We start from the raw sequence: 16,430 nt of genomic DNA, 5'->3' as shown, positions 1-16,430 counted from the left end.
TGGCCACCTTGGAGCAGGCAGAAGAAGGGACTGATGGTCTGTGAACTTCTATGTGGATGAGCCATGGGATAGCCTTGGGAGAATGTAGGGTTCCTAAGGTGAAAAACAAGAAGTTATAGCTGCCTCTTTTCTTTATGTTTTGTGGGATTGTATAGCAAGAAAGATATTCTAACAGTTTTGTTTTCTTCTTTTGTTTTTTTGGTTTTTTTTTTTTTTTTTTTCCTCCTCTCCAGTGGGAGAGTCATGGAGTGTGTGAGGTTGATACTCACCACTTTAATTCATTAAAAAAAAAAATTTAGAAGAAAAAAGCCAACAATGGCAAGTTTTAGTGCTTGGGCCTTGCTTCTCATTTCCTTCACTGACATCCAGTTCTTCTCCCAATTACAGTGATCTGCCACTCATTAAAAAGAAAGCAAGTATAATGCTATCTTACATTACATATGCCTTGAACATTTATAATTGGAAAGAATTACAGCTTCCATCTGTGTTTTTAATTTCTTCCATTTAAAATACCTCTCTTCAATCTTATCGTAAAGTGCACATATGCAGTATTTCATTGCATATGGATATAAGTGTAGATATCAAAACTTAAAAGCATCAGTCTTTACACAACACACATGGCTTTTTGTACTCTAAATCTGAGGCTCCTTATCTGACAACCAGCACGTTAGACAAGTGGCTTCAGCTTTGAGTTCTTGCTCTTCCTGGCTCTGCAAACTTAACGCTACAGGAAAGGAAGGCAAGGAAGCATCTCATACTTTGCTGCATCAAGTCTCTCTTGTCAAAATATCACAGGTCTCGGTAGTGCCAGGCCGGGAGTTCCCCATGACCTATCTCTATAAGTGTGGGATGCCTTTCTAAAGCTACTACCATGTTGCAGTGGATGGAAGGAGCTTGCTGTTAACATATGACTGCTGTTTGCCTGGTTTTGCTGCCGGCCAGACAAAATCTAGAAGATTAAACTCCTAGGCTTCTCTGGTGCTTTAAAGAATTACCAGGAAACGATGCTTTGAGGAAAAGGTATAAGGGATTCTGCCATCAATATATAACCACTTTACCATAGAAGTTTGCTTACGTCACACATGAAAAGCAGCATAAAAGCTCAGATGGGTTGTAACACAGCCCTGGTGATATAGTACATGTGTGTAAACACTGCAGTAATACAAATTCTTTGAGCAGCCTGTCCAGTCGTAGTCCTAAAACTCTGCAGCACTGATAACTGGAGCAAACAGCTGTAAGTTTCAAGAAAAATTTATTTTTTTTTTTTTTTAAATCTGTCTCTAAGCTGCATCAAAGAACAAAGTCCAGGTTAGAATTGCCATTAATGTCCATTTAATCCATTAATCCATTTAATCCATTAATGTCCTCTTTTCTGTTTCTCTTTGAAGTGTCCTTGACTCTTCTAGTCACTTGAAAAAGCAGAGGGGCACCTTGCCTGTTTGCGTTGGCATTGGGTGCTGCAGAAAGATCAAGTGCAGGTCTGACTTGTGCTGGGTATGATCCTGTGTGTGACTGAAGAGGCTCAGCGCTGGCTGGCACCAAGGAGAGCTGAGGTTGCTCAGCGCTTCCGCAGAACCAAGCCATCCATGACTTCCCTCACAACTCTGCTAAGTCTCAAACCCTGCCAAGTCCCCTTTCTAACCTAAGTTTCCTAGACACATGCTACAGGCTTTTTTGACAGCAGGGTGCTGTGGCAGCTATTTGAACTGTGAAAGCACCTGCTGTGTTAAGCTCATTTTCCATTCTTCACGCTTCTTCCTTCCTTCCTTATTTCATTCTTGGGCTGGGGATCTTTCTAAGGTTAAGATCACAGGCAAGACCTTGCCAGCTTAAATAAGTATGTCATTAAAAAATAAACCGAGAAACAAATGCAGTCCTCCTGTATCATGGACAAGAATTCAAATAATAGGCAGGAAGGATCTCTGGTGAAAGAGAGGAAGCCAGGCACAGCAAGCAGATCAAGTGAGAGACAGTACTCCCTTTGGTAGTCACCTATTAATAAAGAATCATTTGCATACAAAAATATCATTCCATACCTTGAATGTAACAGGATAATTGGTTTTGTAGGAGGACTGAGTGTGGCTCTCAGAGGGACCAGTCTGGAAGGGGTAAATTCGGTGTTGTTTGGATCACAGCCTTGCCCAATTTTGGAAGATCACCGGAATTCAACAAGAATTGAATGTAAAGTTCCCTCTCGGGTGAGAAACCACATTTTTGGGGAACATTCAGCAACCCACAGGCCTTTCCATGTTTTCCTGGCCTGAGCTACGTTGGGGGAAGGGCAAAAAATAGTCCATCAGCCAAGCCTTGGCTGTGGGACAATGTAATACGGACTCCACCTACAGTTTAGAGCAGCTTAATTAACAATGGATTGGAAGGTGATTTATGAAAACCAGTAAAACTGCAAAAAATCCAGATTGCACCATCATTAGCTACGCCTCACATAAGCAAAACTGGGGCTTTGAACTCCAGTACAATTGCGTGTCTCCACTTTCAGCTCAGTGTCTACTTGATTAAATATGCCTGGGCCAATTGTTTTTGCTCATATTATTGAACCCTCTTCAGCTCCAAATCTTCTGCTTTACATCCAGAGCTCCTCTGGACATCATCTGTGTGTCATGTAGAAATATGCCTAGGGACTGTTAGCAGCAGTGCTCTTTGCTGCATGGCAAAATTATACCCAGGACGATGCTAATGGTTTAAGCGTAGGGTTAACTGTCTATGCCTATGACTTACCACTGTTTAATTTACTAGTATGGAGATAGCATATGAAAACCTGTACAGTCCAGGATTGTTTTAAGGTTTATAACTCTCCGTAGAGGTTTCTTGAAAGACAATGTAACTAAAAACGTAAGTAGTGTCTGCTGTATATACAAATTTCATCCGTGCCCATGTGCCTGATTTATTAAGTATGGGAGATGCAGGAATATAGGGAATAACTTCTTTTATTGATGCATTCTTATCCCTGACAGTTTTTTTCTTTTTTTGTTTCTAGGGGACGGAAGATGCTGCTGTCCATGTGACACTAATTTCTGGGTACCAGTCAACAACAGTAACCAGCTTGTTCCAGTACGATCCTTCCTTAAACCCCGCTCTTGTGTCACTGAGCAGAAACAGAAGCGGCATAGCAGGTGAAAAGGCTGCAGACACATACTGGGCATCGTCTGTAGAAGTGTTGTTAGTGCTGATGGTGGTGGGGCAGAAGGAATTTATGTCTATAGAGTTCGGTGGTTGGTCTGACGCTGTTTTTTTGTTGTTTTCTTTCAACTTGTAACCCCTGTGTTTCCTGCTAGTCCTGATCAGTCCTGGTTGTTTTATGTTGGTTTTACTCTAGCATGTATGAGATCAGTTCCTTGCCTAGGCCAGTATGAATGATGTCCACAGGATGTCAGGCGTGGTACAGTGCTCCTTTTGTGTCACATTTCTCTTAACTCTGCTCTGAAATTATCCCACCCATTCATTCTCGGTAACAGGTTCAGCCACGACAAGAGAAATGAGCTCCAGAGCGTGTCCTTCTCCAGGATCCCAAAGGGTTGATCATAGAATGCATGATGTGCATTTTAGGTTACTGAAAGAAGGAGAGAGGCAACACTTGTCTTGTTACTTCCCATTTCCAAGGCAACCTCTTTCTTCCAGTTTGACCTTGTGATCCATTACTTTAGAATATGAGCATGGACTTCATGGACTTGGTTGCGGAAAAATCCCAAGCAGATCTCATGGAGCATTTATCATTCCTGTCTTTTGAAAGTTTCTATTTGGGTTTGGTTTTTTTTTTTTTCTCATTTCCTTTCTTTTTTTTTTTCCCCACAAAGTTTTGGCTGGGCATTTGGGAATAGAAGGCATCAATGGTGAATGGTGGCCACTTACAGACAAGTCTTCTGGGAAGAAGGTTTACCACATTTCTGTGTGGCAACCAGGCACCAGATTCCTAGTAGCTGAAAGAGAGAGGGAGGAAGATGGGGGAAAAAGATGGAAATATTCCTGCTTTCCTACCCACCCCCATTCCTCCAAGGCTGCAGTCATCTGATTTGTTTTTTCTTTCTCTCTTTTTGCACCCTCTCCAGTGCACACATTATCAAATCTCCCCCCAGCTCAGCAGTTTGGCTGGGCTTGGTAGGGATGCAAGGAGATAGGTGACTGCCAGTGACGAGATGCAATTCTTGCTGCATGCCCAGCATTTCTATTCCTTTCCCCAAATGCCCTTGTCTTTTTCTATTACTCCAGAATGCGTAAATAAGAGAAAGTGTCCTTTATCATGTGAATATTATTCAGATACCATAGCACCAAGGGGAGATTTTTTCTAGCCGCGGGCAGCCCAGGTGCAAGGAATTCCTTAATGTTATAGCATCTCGTGAACGGTAGCGTGGCTGAGTTCAATCTTCTATTCAGAACCTCCACGGCTTCGGCTTTTAATATAATTTTCCTCCTATATAATAAAAAGAATAAATAAATTACACCTATGCCTTCCAGGCATCTAGGATTAAGCTGACAATTGACCAAGAGTCCAAAGAGTTCACATTATTAATATATTCAACTTTGCAAGCTTTCAAACTTTATTTGACTCTTTGCGCCTGCAGAATTGAAAAGTACCGGCTTCAAGACCTGCTTAGAGGAGCTGGTAGACGAGGGGAGCTTTGTACAGACTTCTCCAAAGCTGAGGCTGCGGTGCTGAATGCTAACGGGGACTGTACCTGCCGTGGAGGCGATGCTAAAGCCAAGTGACCCTGGCCTCTGCCTGGGAGACAGAATTGCTACTTGGATTGGAATCTCTAGTAAGGATGGGTTAACCCATAAAAGTTCTTTCTTATTAAGACAAGGTGAGAGTGTAAAGCAGATGAGCTGCTCTCGACTACTGTCCCGTGTGGCTGGGATAACAGTGCCATGTGCAGCTTGGCCTTTAAAAGGGAGTGAGCTCAGTAAAAAAGAGGAATGGGCAAAAATGAAGCTGCTCTGGGACAGCTGATCTTCGCCAGCCGTTCTGGAGCAGCTCTGTGGGTAGACGAGTGTTTCGGGATGGCTGGCTCAAGGGCATGGTCAAGAGATATCAACATCTTTTGCTTGATGACTTTAGGAAAAGCATTTATGTTACGGTGGTCTACAACAGCAGGGCGTTGGACTTGAAGACCCCTTCTTGTCCTGCTTGTTCTTGCTTCTGTGCAATTGAACGCACACCCTTCAGAGGAGACAGGAGGATGAGATTCACCTCCTAAAACACATGCGCCTCTGTGCTTGTTGCTTAAATGTCTTGCAAAGTCACCAGAGAAAAATAGGCAATTCTGTGGTGGGATTCACCCCAGCTCTTTTGGATGTCTTCCTTACAATAAGATGAATCATGCCATGAAGGCTCTGTTTCCTCTTTGCCAGCTACAGACATAGCGCTCCCAGTGAAAACGCCTTTATTTGGACTGATGCATATCACCCTAATTTTTTAAGCTATTTCAGGGGGTATTTAGGTAATGAAATCCCCTTCCCTACTGCCCTTGTCCTTTCTATTACTGCTGTATGCACAAATAAAGGAAAGCATCTCCTATCATTTGAATATAATTTGGTTCACAACAGAACTTGAGTGGGAGAGAGCACCATGTTTCTTGAAAACAAGGTGCTTTGGAGCATGCACGGGCATCTGACTTTAGGTGACCAAGGAAATCATCATTTAGCTGTGGGAGGCTCCTGTTAGATAGCTCCATAGCGCTGAGAAGTGTGGTCTGGATCAGTGTTAGGGATTTAGGAAAAAATCCCAGAACTCCTCAGCTCCAGTGTATGTGAGCTTTAGAAAGACCAGATTTGGCTTTTATCAGCTGCAGATATTTATAGCACAGATGTTTATGGTAAGGGGGTATGGATCCTATCCTGAGTGTGCACCAGCAGGCTGAGAGTGGGTGTAGATGGTCATAGGTAGGTTCACAATGCTGATGATCTTAAAGGTCTTTTCCAACCAAAGTGATTCTATGATCCTATGTCTCAGGAGAACCCTGGTGGCTGGTGACCTTATGAGGGAGGCCAAGGGACTGAGTACGATACAGAACCACTGTGGCTTTCACATTTTTGTTTTGGGCTTATGGACATGACTGGACCTGTTCTGGCATGATGGGACTCCGTGCTCTTCCTCAGGCAATGGTTACACATGTTAAAATAGCTGTTTCCAGAAACACTGGAATAATTTCATCCCTTCTCCTCTCTTGCAGGGGGTCAGGAGCTTCAGATTGGAATATCCCAGTTTGCCAGCTACCGAGGGTCAGATATCAAGGTGCAAATCGGGAGCTCATGGGCAGAGATCCAGGCGCAGATGGACCGTGGTGTTAATGTGACGCTTCCAGCGTTGGCGGCGGGATGGTACAATGTTTCTGTCATCATCAATGGCATTGCCGTTGCTTCAGATGGGTGTGTGAATGCCTGTACTTTCCTTTAGATATAAATTTCATTCTCTGTCCCATTTGGTATGTTAGGGTTAATCTGAAAAGAAAGGGAAGAGTTTTCACAAATTCTGTACCTAACGGTGAAACCTGCAGTGTGGTATAAAATTATGAATAATTATCAAGGCATTTATTGATCTGTGGAACCCACGTCAGCAACCTGCTAATGCTAGTTGATTAACTCCCCTTGGATCAGTAGGAGGCAGGAGAGAAACATTTTAGAAAAAACAGCTGATTTGATGAAAAATGCATATTCAGGCAATCAAAGGTATTCACAGATTCAGGTCAAATGCAGATAAACCCTGCTGTAGGAAAACAGCCTAAGAAAAGAAACACCTTTCATGAGAAAAACAAAAGCTAGTTTGGAAAAAAAAACCAAAAACCCTGCTTTGTTTGGAGAATTTTTAAATGATGCTATTTCCATCTTTTAAGGTGACACTTCAAGTTCATGCCTAGGTAAATGGAGTATAAATGAATTAAAATGTGGGGGAAAACTGACCTAAAGGTGGGCTGCAACAGTGCAGTCACAAGCAGCACAGATTTGCTCCTCAGTCACGCAGCTCTCATCCATGGCAGCTCCTAGGAATGATCCTGAAAAAATGATAATGGGGAGAAGGGAGCTGCTTGTATTGCTCACAAACCACCCTAAGCTGCTTGATGCATTAATGAACTTTAGAAGGAGAAAGCCCATGGTTGGTGGGATGACACACAGGGATTCATCCCATCTGATACTGGAGTCTGTGAGCAGCACCATCACTTTGTCTCCAGGGACAGAGAGGGGAGGGAGATGGGTCATCCCAGGAGACAACTCTGAGCTCCAGTGGGCTGGATTGCAGGCTTGGGAAGGTCTACTTCTCCAGTGTGCCTTTTTAGGGCAGGGCGTGGTTTTGAAAATAGGGTGATGAGGAGGAAAAAAAGATGTAGTGGTGGGATGGCAGTGCTAGGTTAATGGTTGGATGTGATGATCTTAAAGGTCTTTTCCAACCTAGATGATTCTATGATTCTATGTAAGTGGGACAGAAGCAGAGTGAGGCCTTTATCTGAGTGGGCTTTGGGATGTTATGTCTAGGTTTCCTCTTGCTGCAGTTACCTCTGCGGTCTGGTGGGACGATGTCAGGAGGGAAGGCAGCTTGGACGTCTCTTCAATGCACTTGCATCTCCTGTCTGTGGGCATAGCTACAGTGGGATCTGTTTGGCAAAGCCCTCGACTCCCACCTTCTTGCTTCTTTTGGCGGGCAATTCAGTTGAACCTTATGGACTAAATTTAGTCCACAGGCTGCCACGTGATAAGACAGTGTTTGTAATAGATGTAGCTCAAATCATATGGAAAAATTTGTGGGGTGGGGTGGTCTTGTCAACTGTGGCATTGAACAAAGGGGATGTGCCAGGTGGGCGTTTGGCCTTTGAACATAGAAAGAGTTGTAAGAAAGAATAGCACTGTAGCAGGAAAGAAAAATATATGTAAAAAATCAAATCCCCAAACCCCCTTTCGATGTTGCTTGTGTTTTGCAGGGTTGAGCCGTTAATCCAGTACCTCTCAGAGATCTTCAGCATAGAGCCGTGTTGTGGCTCCTTTCTGGGTAAATAGCGTCGGTACATCTGTAGCCACTTACGGAGGTTAAAGAGATCAAGGGCACAGTTTTCCTGCAGGAATGGAAAGGGCATCCCATTTCACATGGGTTTAAATGAGGGTGTTTTAAATCTGTGACCCTTTATTATGCAGACACCAACCGGCAGACAGCAGCAGCCTGGAAATGTGGGACTGCGGTGAGCATCCCTCAGTCTGGTTGGCTGGCTCAGGGCTCCCCGTGCTTTGAATTTGATTTCCCCAAGTGTTTGCTCATGTATCCTTGCATGTTGCCGTTGGGAAAACAAAGCATGCCCACACCTGACTCATCCGTGCTGTTTCTTTCAGTCATCAGCCTCCGCCGTTTAAGGCTTTCTATGTGAAAGATAGGTGGAAAGCGGGGTGCAATTGTGGTTTGAAGCAAACAATAATTTCAAGTGATCCCAAAGGTGGTGTTCATTTTTGTTAAGTTGAAAAGACAACACCCCTCCCCCCCTTTTTTCAATGTTAACTTTAATCAAAAGTGAAATATTTATTAATCGCATTCCGAGCTTTTAAACATTGGAAATAACTTAAGTGTGTTTCAGAGCAAAACATCACTGAATTAAAAAGAAAAGTTTTGCTTTACATCTTAAAAAGCAGATTGGCGTGTTTGATTTATTTTGTCATTTGGCTGGGAGTGGGGGAGAGTTGAATCCCTGTAGTGAATTTGCTCTCCCAGGCTCACAACACATTTAAAGATACAAAAACTCAGAGGCTTTCTGGTACATGATGAGTTCAATAGTTTGTGAAGTGCTCAAGCTTTAAAAGATGAGAGAGTGGATAGAGCTTGGAGAGCAAAGGCTATCAGTTTTGAAGATTAAACTACACTAAAAAAAATAAAATTATTGCACCCTTCTTTTCCTATTTAAGGATAAACTGAAGTTGAAATAAGAACTGATTAACTCTTCAGCTGTAATTTTATGAATGGCTTAAACTGACTTAAAATCTCATCTCTGCTAAAAACACCAGTTCTTCCCTGGCCTTATCTCTAGTCTTTTGTTGTTTCTAACACTTGTTTAGCCATTGGGATTAAGGATTTGAGCTCACTCAAAAGGAACCCCATGATAAAACAACCTGGTTTTCAGCCAGATCATGGGAAAAGGAAGGGTATGAGCTTAATAGATAAAGAGGGTAAAGCAAGGCAGGGCACTGGGTGTGCCAGTACTGCAAACTAAAGGAAGATGGAAAGAGGTTTCAGATGGCTTTAAGGGAGACAGCTCTGGTCTTGGAAACACGGGATTAGGCTTGGAATGCTGGAGGGTTTGCATTTTTGTCTTTATCACATCCTAAAATCCAGACAGTTCCAGTTCTTCAGTGCTACTCTTCAGCACCCTAGGAGGCAATGCCGACACTGCTGCTCTGCAATGTTATGTAAATCAAGATATCTGGCTTCATGCTCATTCCAGATAATTAGCACCTACTCTCAGTGGTAAGAGTGGCAGCAGACCTCCCAAGTATCATTTTCCTGTAAATGTGGAGAGGAAGACTCCACTGCTATGTTGTAGGACAACTGTGCTGGATGAGACCAAGGACAGCCTGTCTCCCAGAGTGACCCAAATACAGGATGATTTAGGAAGATTATATGAGTGGGGCAGTGTGTGATGAATCTTCTCTACAACAGCCTTCCAGCTCCCGACACTAGACACAAGGACAGCCTCAGCTGGAGGTCATAACTTGGTGTCTAACTCTTCTGAATTGCTTTTCCATATGAATGACCCTACCAGTTCACACCAAGAGTTTGTTTACCCATTTGGTGTCATCTTCTGTGGTCTTAAGTAGGTGTCTAGGGAATAAAAACATCCAGGCAACCGCAGGGGAAAGCACACAGCCTGCCTTCCTCCAGCTTATGCATGGGAATCCCTGGTCGGAGTTGCCTTTGACAGTGGAGGGGGAGCTGCCCTTCTCTTCCTCTTCCTATTCTACTCATCTTAAATGGTGTAGACTGGGAGCATATAAGTAGGGGAGGGCTTGAAGCTGGAAGCATTCACTGATGTTATCAGCTTTTCTGGTCAGTGAGCTCCTCAAGGGCAAGTGACCATCAGTGCATGGCAAATCTGGCACTCCGCCTGAGTGGCCAGGCAGAACTGAGGATTGAAGGAAGGTCTGTGATTCTGGCTTTTAGTTAGAAAGTATTCATACTGCATCCTGCTTCCCTGTATGCAGCAGGACCAAACCATCTCTACCATCTCCCCACCTGCCTGCACAGACAGTCCCATTCCCTGAAGAGTTCAGTCTTTGTTTACCCTTGGGGGTCCTCTCACAACAGCTTCTTCCAGTTCTATGGTGGCTTTCTACTGTCACTTGCTGCCATGATGGTCCCTGGCTATCTGATACCTTAGCCTCTTGTCCACATAGGATTATCCTGTTATATGACAGGTGTCGTTTTCCAAAAAAGGACTTAAATTCTTCCATTTGACCTGGCTGAGACTGTCTGCTGTGTTTATCAACTTTATGATTGTTCACTGACGGTCATTGATTCCTTTTCTGCGCATAATGTCCTCCCCCCTTGTTTTGTTTTACTCCTAGGTGGAACACTGCTCACAATCTCTGGGGTGGGCTTTAGTCAAAATCCTGCCCTAGTCTCTGTTTCGATGAACAGGCAAACCTGTATGGTTACTCATTTGGCAGAAGAGACAGTTTGGTGCCTGACCCCGCCAGCTGCTAATTCGTCTAATGAAGATTCACAAAACATCTCTGTCAGAGTAAACGTAGTCATCACCAGTAGCTCACTTCAACATATCCTTTCTGCAAAAAGGACCGCCACCTTTGATTACCAAAGAGCTTTGACTCCTCTGATTACTGCCGTTGAAATGGAAATCACAGCTAGCAGCCTGCTCTTGGGTGTTCAGGGAATAAACATCACTGGATCTGTGGCTAAGCTTGGACACAGTGAATGTGAACTTGAGTTTCCACACGGCAACACGTCTGCAAAGTTTTATCAGTGTTCTTTGCCAATGAACAGCCTGGAACCTGGGACTTTCCCCATCCAAGTTATCCAGAGGCAGCTAGGATATGCTCATGTGACAGCAAGGCTAAAGGCCCTTACAATAACTCCACGGATAACCTCCATATTCCCGTCACAAGGATCAATCTGTGGTGGAATGTTACTCACTATATCTGGTATGGCTTTAAAATCCAGGAGGAATTTGGTACAGGTCAGCCTGGAGAGCAATTATTCCTGTGAGATCCAGAACTCTGATAACAACGTCATTAGTTGTATTGTCCTTCCAGGGGCCCATCCTTTACGTTACCAGTGGTTGGCTGAGACGTCTTGGGCTCTTAATGTCACAGTGACTGTCAATGGGATCAGCAGTGTCTGCCTTGGGGACTGTACACTCCACCTTCATGAGCAGTGGACGCCCCTTATAGATTTGGTGACTTGGGAGACCAACGGGACATTAACCTATGTGATGATCAAAGGACAGAGGTTGGCATGGCCAGGTGACAGCCCTGTGGTACATGTGAATAACCAGGCTGTCTGCAAGGTAGCTTTTTGGAATGAGACCAGCATCAAGTGCCAGACAGACTGTATTGCCCCAGGGGAGTACGATATTTCCGTATCATACAGGAAAAGTGGGCAAGCTTGCTTCAGAAAGGCATCCAGCGTCCTCATCATCCCGCCTCGGGTGCACCAGTTTTACCCACAAAACTTCAGTACCAATGGTGGAGGCCTGCTTACCTTAACAGGCTTGGCCCTGAAAGGAAAGAGAATGACTTCGGTTCTCATTGATTATCACCCTTGCTTTCTTCTCAGTGTCACCTGTGTAGCTATCCAGTGCATGGTGCCTCCGGGTAACGGGACAAGGGCTTTGAGTCTAAAAGTAGATGGCATATTCCGTTACCTTGGAAGAATAAGTTACGACAAGGAGTTTACCCCAGCTTTCCTTTCGCTTGTTGCAACTGGTCTCCTTTTAACGATGACCATATCACAGGTCACAGAGATGGACACCATCTATGTGTTTGTTGGAGACTTTGCTTGTAGTGGTGTCACCATCACTCGCTCTACTTTGCAGTGCTCAGCTCCTCTGCTCCCTGCTGGCCGGTATCACGTGCTGGGCCTGGGTGTCCCCAGGGGTTGGGCTTCCTCCAACCTGACATTCACCTCTCCGCTGATGGTGACGGCTGTGCATCGTAACTGGGGTAAGCCGTGAAGACTTATTGTAGCTCCTCTATGGGGTGCAGTGTGAGGGACTGCAGTGACTGGGGTGTGGTTTTTTGCATGAAAGCAAAAATTATGAACTAAAAAAAAAAAATACCCTTGTTGACAGCTGGCTGTCAGGCTCTGTCTTAAATCCCATTTTCTGTCCTTTTCCAAGGTGGCTTGCACGGAGGAGCAGTTTACCTGCATGGAACTGGGTTTTCCCCAGGGAAGACTTTGGTCACGGTCTGTGGCACCCCCTGTGAAATGTTGGACAACGCGACGATGACTGACCTGAGCTGCCTTGCCCCACGCTTACATGGTCAGCTAAGACACAAAACCTGGCATCGTGTTAAAAACGGCCCCTAAAACCTGGCCTGAAAGTGGGGGGATCCCAGTGTATCTCATCCCAGGGGAATAGAGAGCAACAGCAGCCCTGGAGAAAGGCTAAGACAGCACTGACCTCTGTTTTTCAAGCTCGGTTGAAAGTGGTAGGGGGAATTTTTGCATCAATGGCCGTGGGCTTTGGACTTGATCCACTGCATGCCTGTAGCCAGAGCTGTCACACATGCTTTGCGGGTGTGTATGAGATGTGCACAGCAACAAGAGTTCCCTGTGGCAAGTATTCCTTGGGAAAACTGTGTCACACAAAATGTCCATGAAGGCCGTAGGGTTGGGAATCCAAGCACCTCCTGGCCATCACGACTGGTCTAGTAAATTGAGCTTCCTTTTTTTTCTGTGGACCCATACACTTTGTGTTTTGGCTGCATGGTGGGACAGCTTCAGTGGGAGGAGAAGGGAGAATGAGTGTGAAGGTGAATGAATGACATTGGCCAGTTCATACCTTTGGGAAGCTGCAGATGAGGATTTGAATTCCTTGAGAGGAAGATGAGATCATCTCACAGCCAGAGCATCCTCCTTAACTGGAGAGAGGCAGCACAGCAGGGAGTGGTGCCATGATCTCCAGCACTCAGAGAGAAATAACCCTGCCCCAGTTTTGGAGGAAACTCTTACAAGTTGGCATTTGCAGGGACAAGACATATTTCCTCCCTTCCCTACTGGCAGCACAGAATTAGGCTCCTAAGATCTACAAAAATTGGGATTAAAGACCTTTAAATCTCACCCTGAATCTCACACTAATCACAGAGGACCTCCTGATCTAGTTAGTGGAGTCCCTGCTTACTGCAGGGGGGTTGGACTAGATGACCTCTAGGGGTCCCTTCCAATCCAAAACATTCTATGATTCTATACCTCGGTGCTGCAGCATTGCAATGCTTGGAGCATAACACTTCAGCGCCTTCACAGCTCTGATGCTAGGAGATCTACAGAAATATTTGCCATTCTGTGGCCATCCAAAGATCCATGGCCTCTTCTCCTTTGTGGACCTGGGAGAAAGGTGGCAGGGAGATTGTCCAGCAGGGTAAATTGCCAGGGTTTTGCTTAAAGGTGTGTGGAATCTCCATCCTCCCAAATAGTCAGAAGTTGACGAGATTAGTTGCTGAGAAACCAGTCCAATGTGAAATGTAACATTCCTTTGAGCAAGGGTTGAGGGGAGAGGCTGGATGGGTCCCCTCCAGTCTCAGTTATTCCAAAATTTTAAATTTCCTTTTGTCATTTTTAATGGTTCCTTTCCTCATCCATGAAGAATACTAAGAAAAATAGAGGGTGTGGGAGAAAGGGCTTTAAAACACAACCCCAAGTGCTCAAAAGGAGACACCGGGAGGTTGCAAGGGCTCAGATTTCTTTGTTTTAAATGGGATTCAGGCACAGTCCACAAAACTGCTTATTATTATTTTTGAAACAAGAAAAAAGACATGATGCTGCAGTGCTGATAAAAAAAAAAAATTAATCAGGGGTGTCTGGTTATTGCAGAAAGAATAGCAGAATAAAATGTAATCAAACTGATCCAAACTGTGAAAACATTAATAACTGTGTTCCCAATTCACTGAGTGGTAGGCGGCAGAGGGAGCCTGGGGAAAACCATCTCACAGACAGGACCACGATGCTTATTATTGACACTAGATGTCAGCAAGTGAATGCTGATTGCTGCCCGCTTGCTGGTTGCCTTTTTGGAGAGAAGATGCAAAGGATGCGCTGCCTCCCTACCCAAGGGGACACAGGCACCATTGCTTTGAGGCCAGTTGCAAGACAACCCCCCTCTCCCCTGTTGTGGTTTTTGCGGTGTGCCGCCTCGCAAATCTCACCAGTTGAGCTGCAAAAATGTTTCTCTGTCACCTAAGTATTTGAAAGAAAATGCGGGGTGATTTTTTTTTTATTAAAAAAAAAAAAAAATCCTTTGCAGGCTGTTTAAATCTGTGTTTGCCAGGTTATTTGTGCTCCCCGAGACAGCCATATCCCGCCTGTGCACATCTACGTGTGGCATTGGTGAATCTGTATATAGAGCAAGATGCTTTCCAGATGGCTTTCCCCTAATATTTAAGGGACTGCACCCCCCCAGCATTTAGGGCATGAGTAGATTTATTAAGTGCTGTTAGCCCTGTGTCACCTCGTGGTTTACGTGCTGCTGTGTGCCCAGGGAAGTTTGCCACTTGGCACTTGCACATCCAGTGCTCAGACTTTTCTTTCACAGCCTCGTCCACGTGGGAGAGGTGGCGAGAAGCGCCTTCGGGGATGCGGGACCATGAGCCGTGAAGGAAATGGGAGGGATAGGTCTGTGGTGCCCCAAGGCCCTTTCAGCGCAGAGGCTGGCGCGGCCAGGTCGGACGCTTGTCTGACATTTCCTGGCATTGCTTGTGGACAAGGTGATGAGAAGTGAAGAGTTCAAGCTGCATTTCTTCTGTTACAGCATGCTGCGAAGCAGAAACACCTCCCCTCCGGTGCTGCGGGATGTCGGGTGGCAGCTTGCCACCGGGGGTTTCAGCCCTGGGTCATGTTGTGTCTGGCCTGCTTAAGATTAGAGATGTTCACGTGGGAATCCCCAACCGGTCCCATCTAGCTTACTCATGTGATCAAATCCATAGGGCAAAGCTCTGCAGGTAGGAAATGTGTTCCCATTTAACAGGCAGTTTTCTAAGACATGAGGAGCCACCGGCCTCAGCAGGACCCATCCATAAGCCTGCCCCATGGGGTCTTCCTTAGGAATGGGTGTTGAGTGGGGTTGCAGCAAGGTTTTGGATTGATCACTAACAGGAGCTGGGCACACTAAGTACTGGAACATGCTCAGTCCAGAGCACAAGGAGCAGGAACGCAAGCCTAGACTTTTTTATGAAATCTGTTGTCTTCTGCAAGCTGCAGAAAAATCAAATCAGAGCAGAGCTAAAATTTGAGTTTCACCCTTAAAGCTTAAGAAAATTAGCAAAGTTAAATAAAATTGAATAAAATTAACAAATCCAAACCCTCTTCAAGGAAAAACAAAACAAAAAACCCCAAACCAACTCACAAGTCTCTAAGGGTCTGGCGAAGAGATAACTGTCTGGATCCCGAGAGCTCTCCCCTTCTCTTGTTCTTGCTTTGTTAGTTGTGTCGCCGAGCTGTTGATGAGTGCAAATACAGCTGTGGATTCTGTTCAGCTCAGGTTAAATTTGCAGAACACATGGTTAATGTCTGTGGGATTGAATTGTGCTCCTGTGAAAGATGGGAAGACTGGCAGGAAGCCTGAGGCAGGTGAGAAAATAACTGAATATTCCTATTAGGTGATATTAAGATAGGTGCCATATATAAATTCTGCAGTAAGCCCGTACCCGACGTTGTATGTTTGACATTGGGGTGAGGGTAAAGAAGGCACCTTTAAAAGGAGGTGAACTGATAAGATCCATCAGGGAAAAAGCTGAGTCTGATTTGCCTGGTTGCATCAGCATGCTTGGAATAACAGGCCTGGCTTTAGGGCTTTGAGGTAATGGCTCTTGGGATCTTTGTTAGCAAGTCCTGGGCCAGATTACATTGGTAAAAGTGGATGTTTAGGGAAGAGGATTTCGATTAAAGGCTAGAAATGAGATGAGGCTGGCTTAAAAGGGAGAGAGACATGGCTTGGTGGAGCTCTTTGTATGGGGCAAAAGGAGAGAGAGGAGTGAGTTTTGGCTGCAGCAGTGCAGATGTACCAAGGAGATGCACTGAGCTAGGACCAAGGGTGACTATAGCCAGGGGAATGGAGTGATTTGTACGAGTAAACACAGAAGATATGAAGAGGTCATGTTGTGGCACTTTAAACCTGAGTAGAAGTGAGGGCCTCTGAGGTTTATTGTGGAGATCAAACCAAAGGATCCAAATGGTCCCTTCTGTCCTTCAAATCCAGAAGTGAAATTGCAGGAGT

The 16,430-nt window shown here is 44.9% G+C and overlaps 1 protein-coding gene across 1 annotated transcript in view; it reads left to right on the top strand.

Moving 5' to 3' along the window:
* The window catches only part of PKHD1 (PKHD1 ciliary IPT domain containing fibrocystin/polyductin), a gene marked incomplete at its 3' end in the record, with an annotated part of 174,009 nt that overhangs the window by 37,558 nt on the left and 120,021 nt on the right, over positions 1-16,430 (top strand). The window contains exons 27-32 of the mRNA XM_009644601.1: positions 2,068-2,198; positions 2,996-3,131; positions 6,186-6,381; positions 7,926-7,993; positions 10,549-12,162; positions 12,339-12,482. Of these exons, the coding sequence (XP_009642896.1) occupies positions 2,068-2,198; positions 2,996-3,131; positions 6,186-6,381; positions 7,926-7,993; positions 10,549-12,162; positions 12,339-12,482 (2,289 nt within the window). The remainder of the gene's footprint in view (positions 1-2,067; positions 2,199-2,995; positions 3,132-6,185; positions 6,382-7,925; positions 7,994-10,548; positions 12,163-12,338; positions 12,483-16,430) is intronic.

Source organism: Egretta garzetta, unplaced genomic scaffold (genome assembly GCF_000687185.1).
Source record: "Egretta garzetta isolate BGI_Z169 unplaced genomic scaffold, ASM68718v1 scaffold628, whole genome shotgun sequence".
In the NCBI taxonomy this organism is placed as follows: Eukaryota; Metazoa; Chordata; class Aves; order Pelecaniformes; family Ardeidae; genus Egretta; species Egretta garzetta.
The sequence above is the reverse complement of the archived record's forward strand: the minus strand, read 5'-3'. Positions and strand labels throughout refer to the sequence as shown.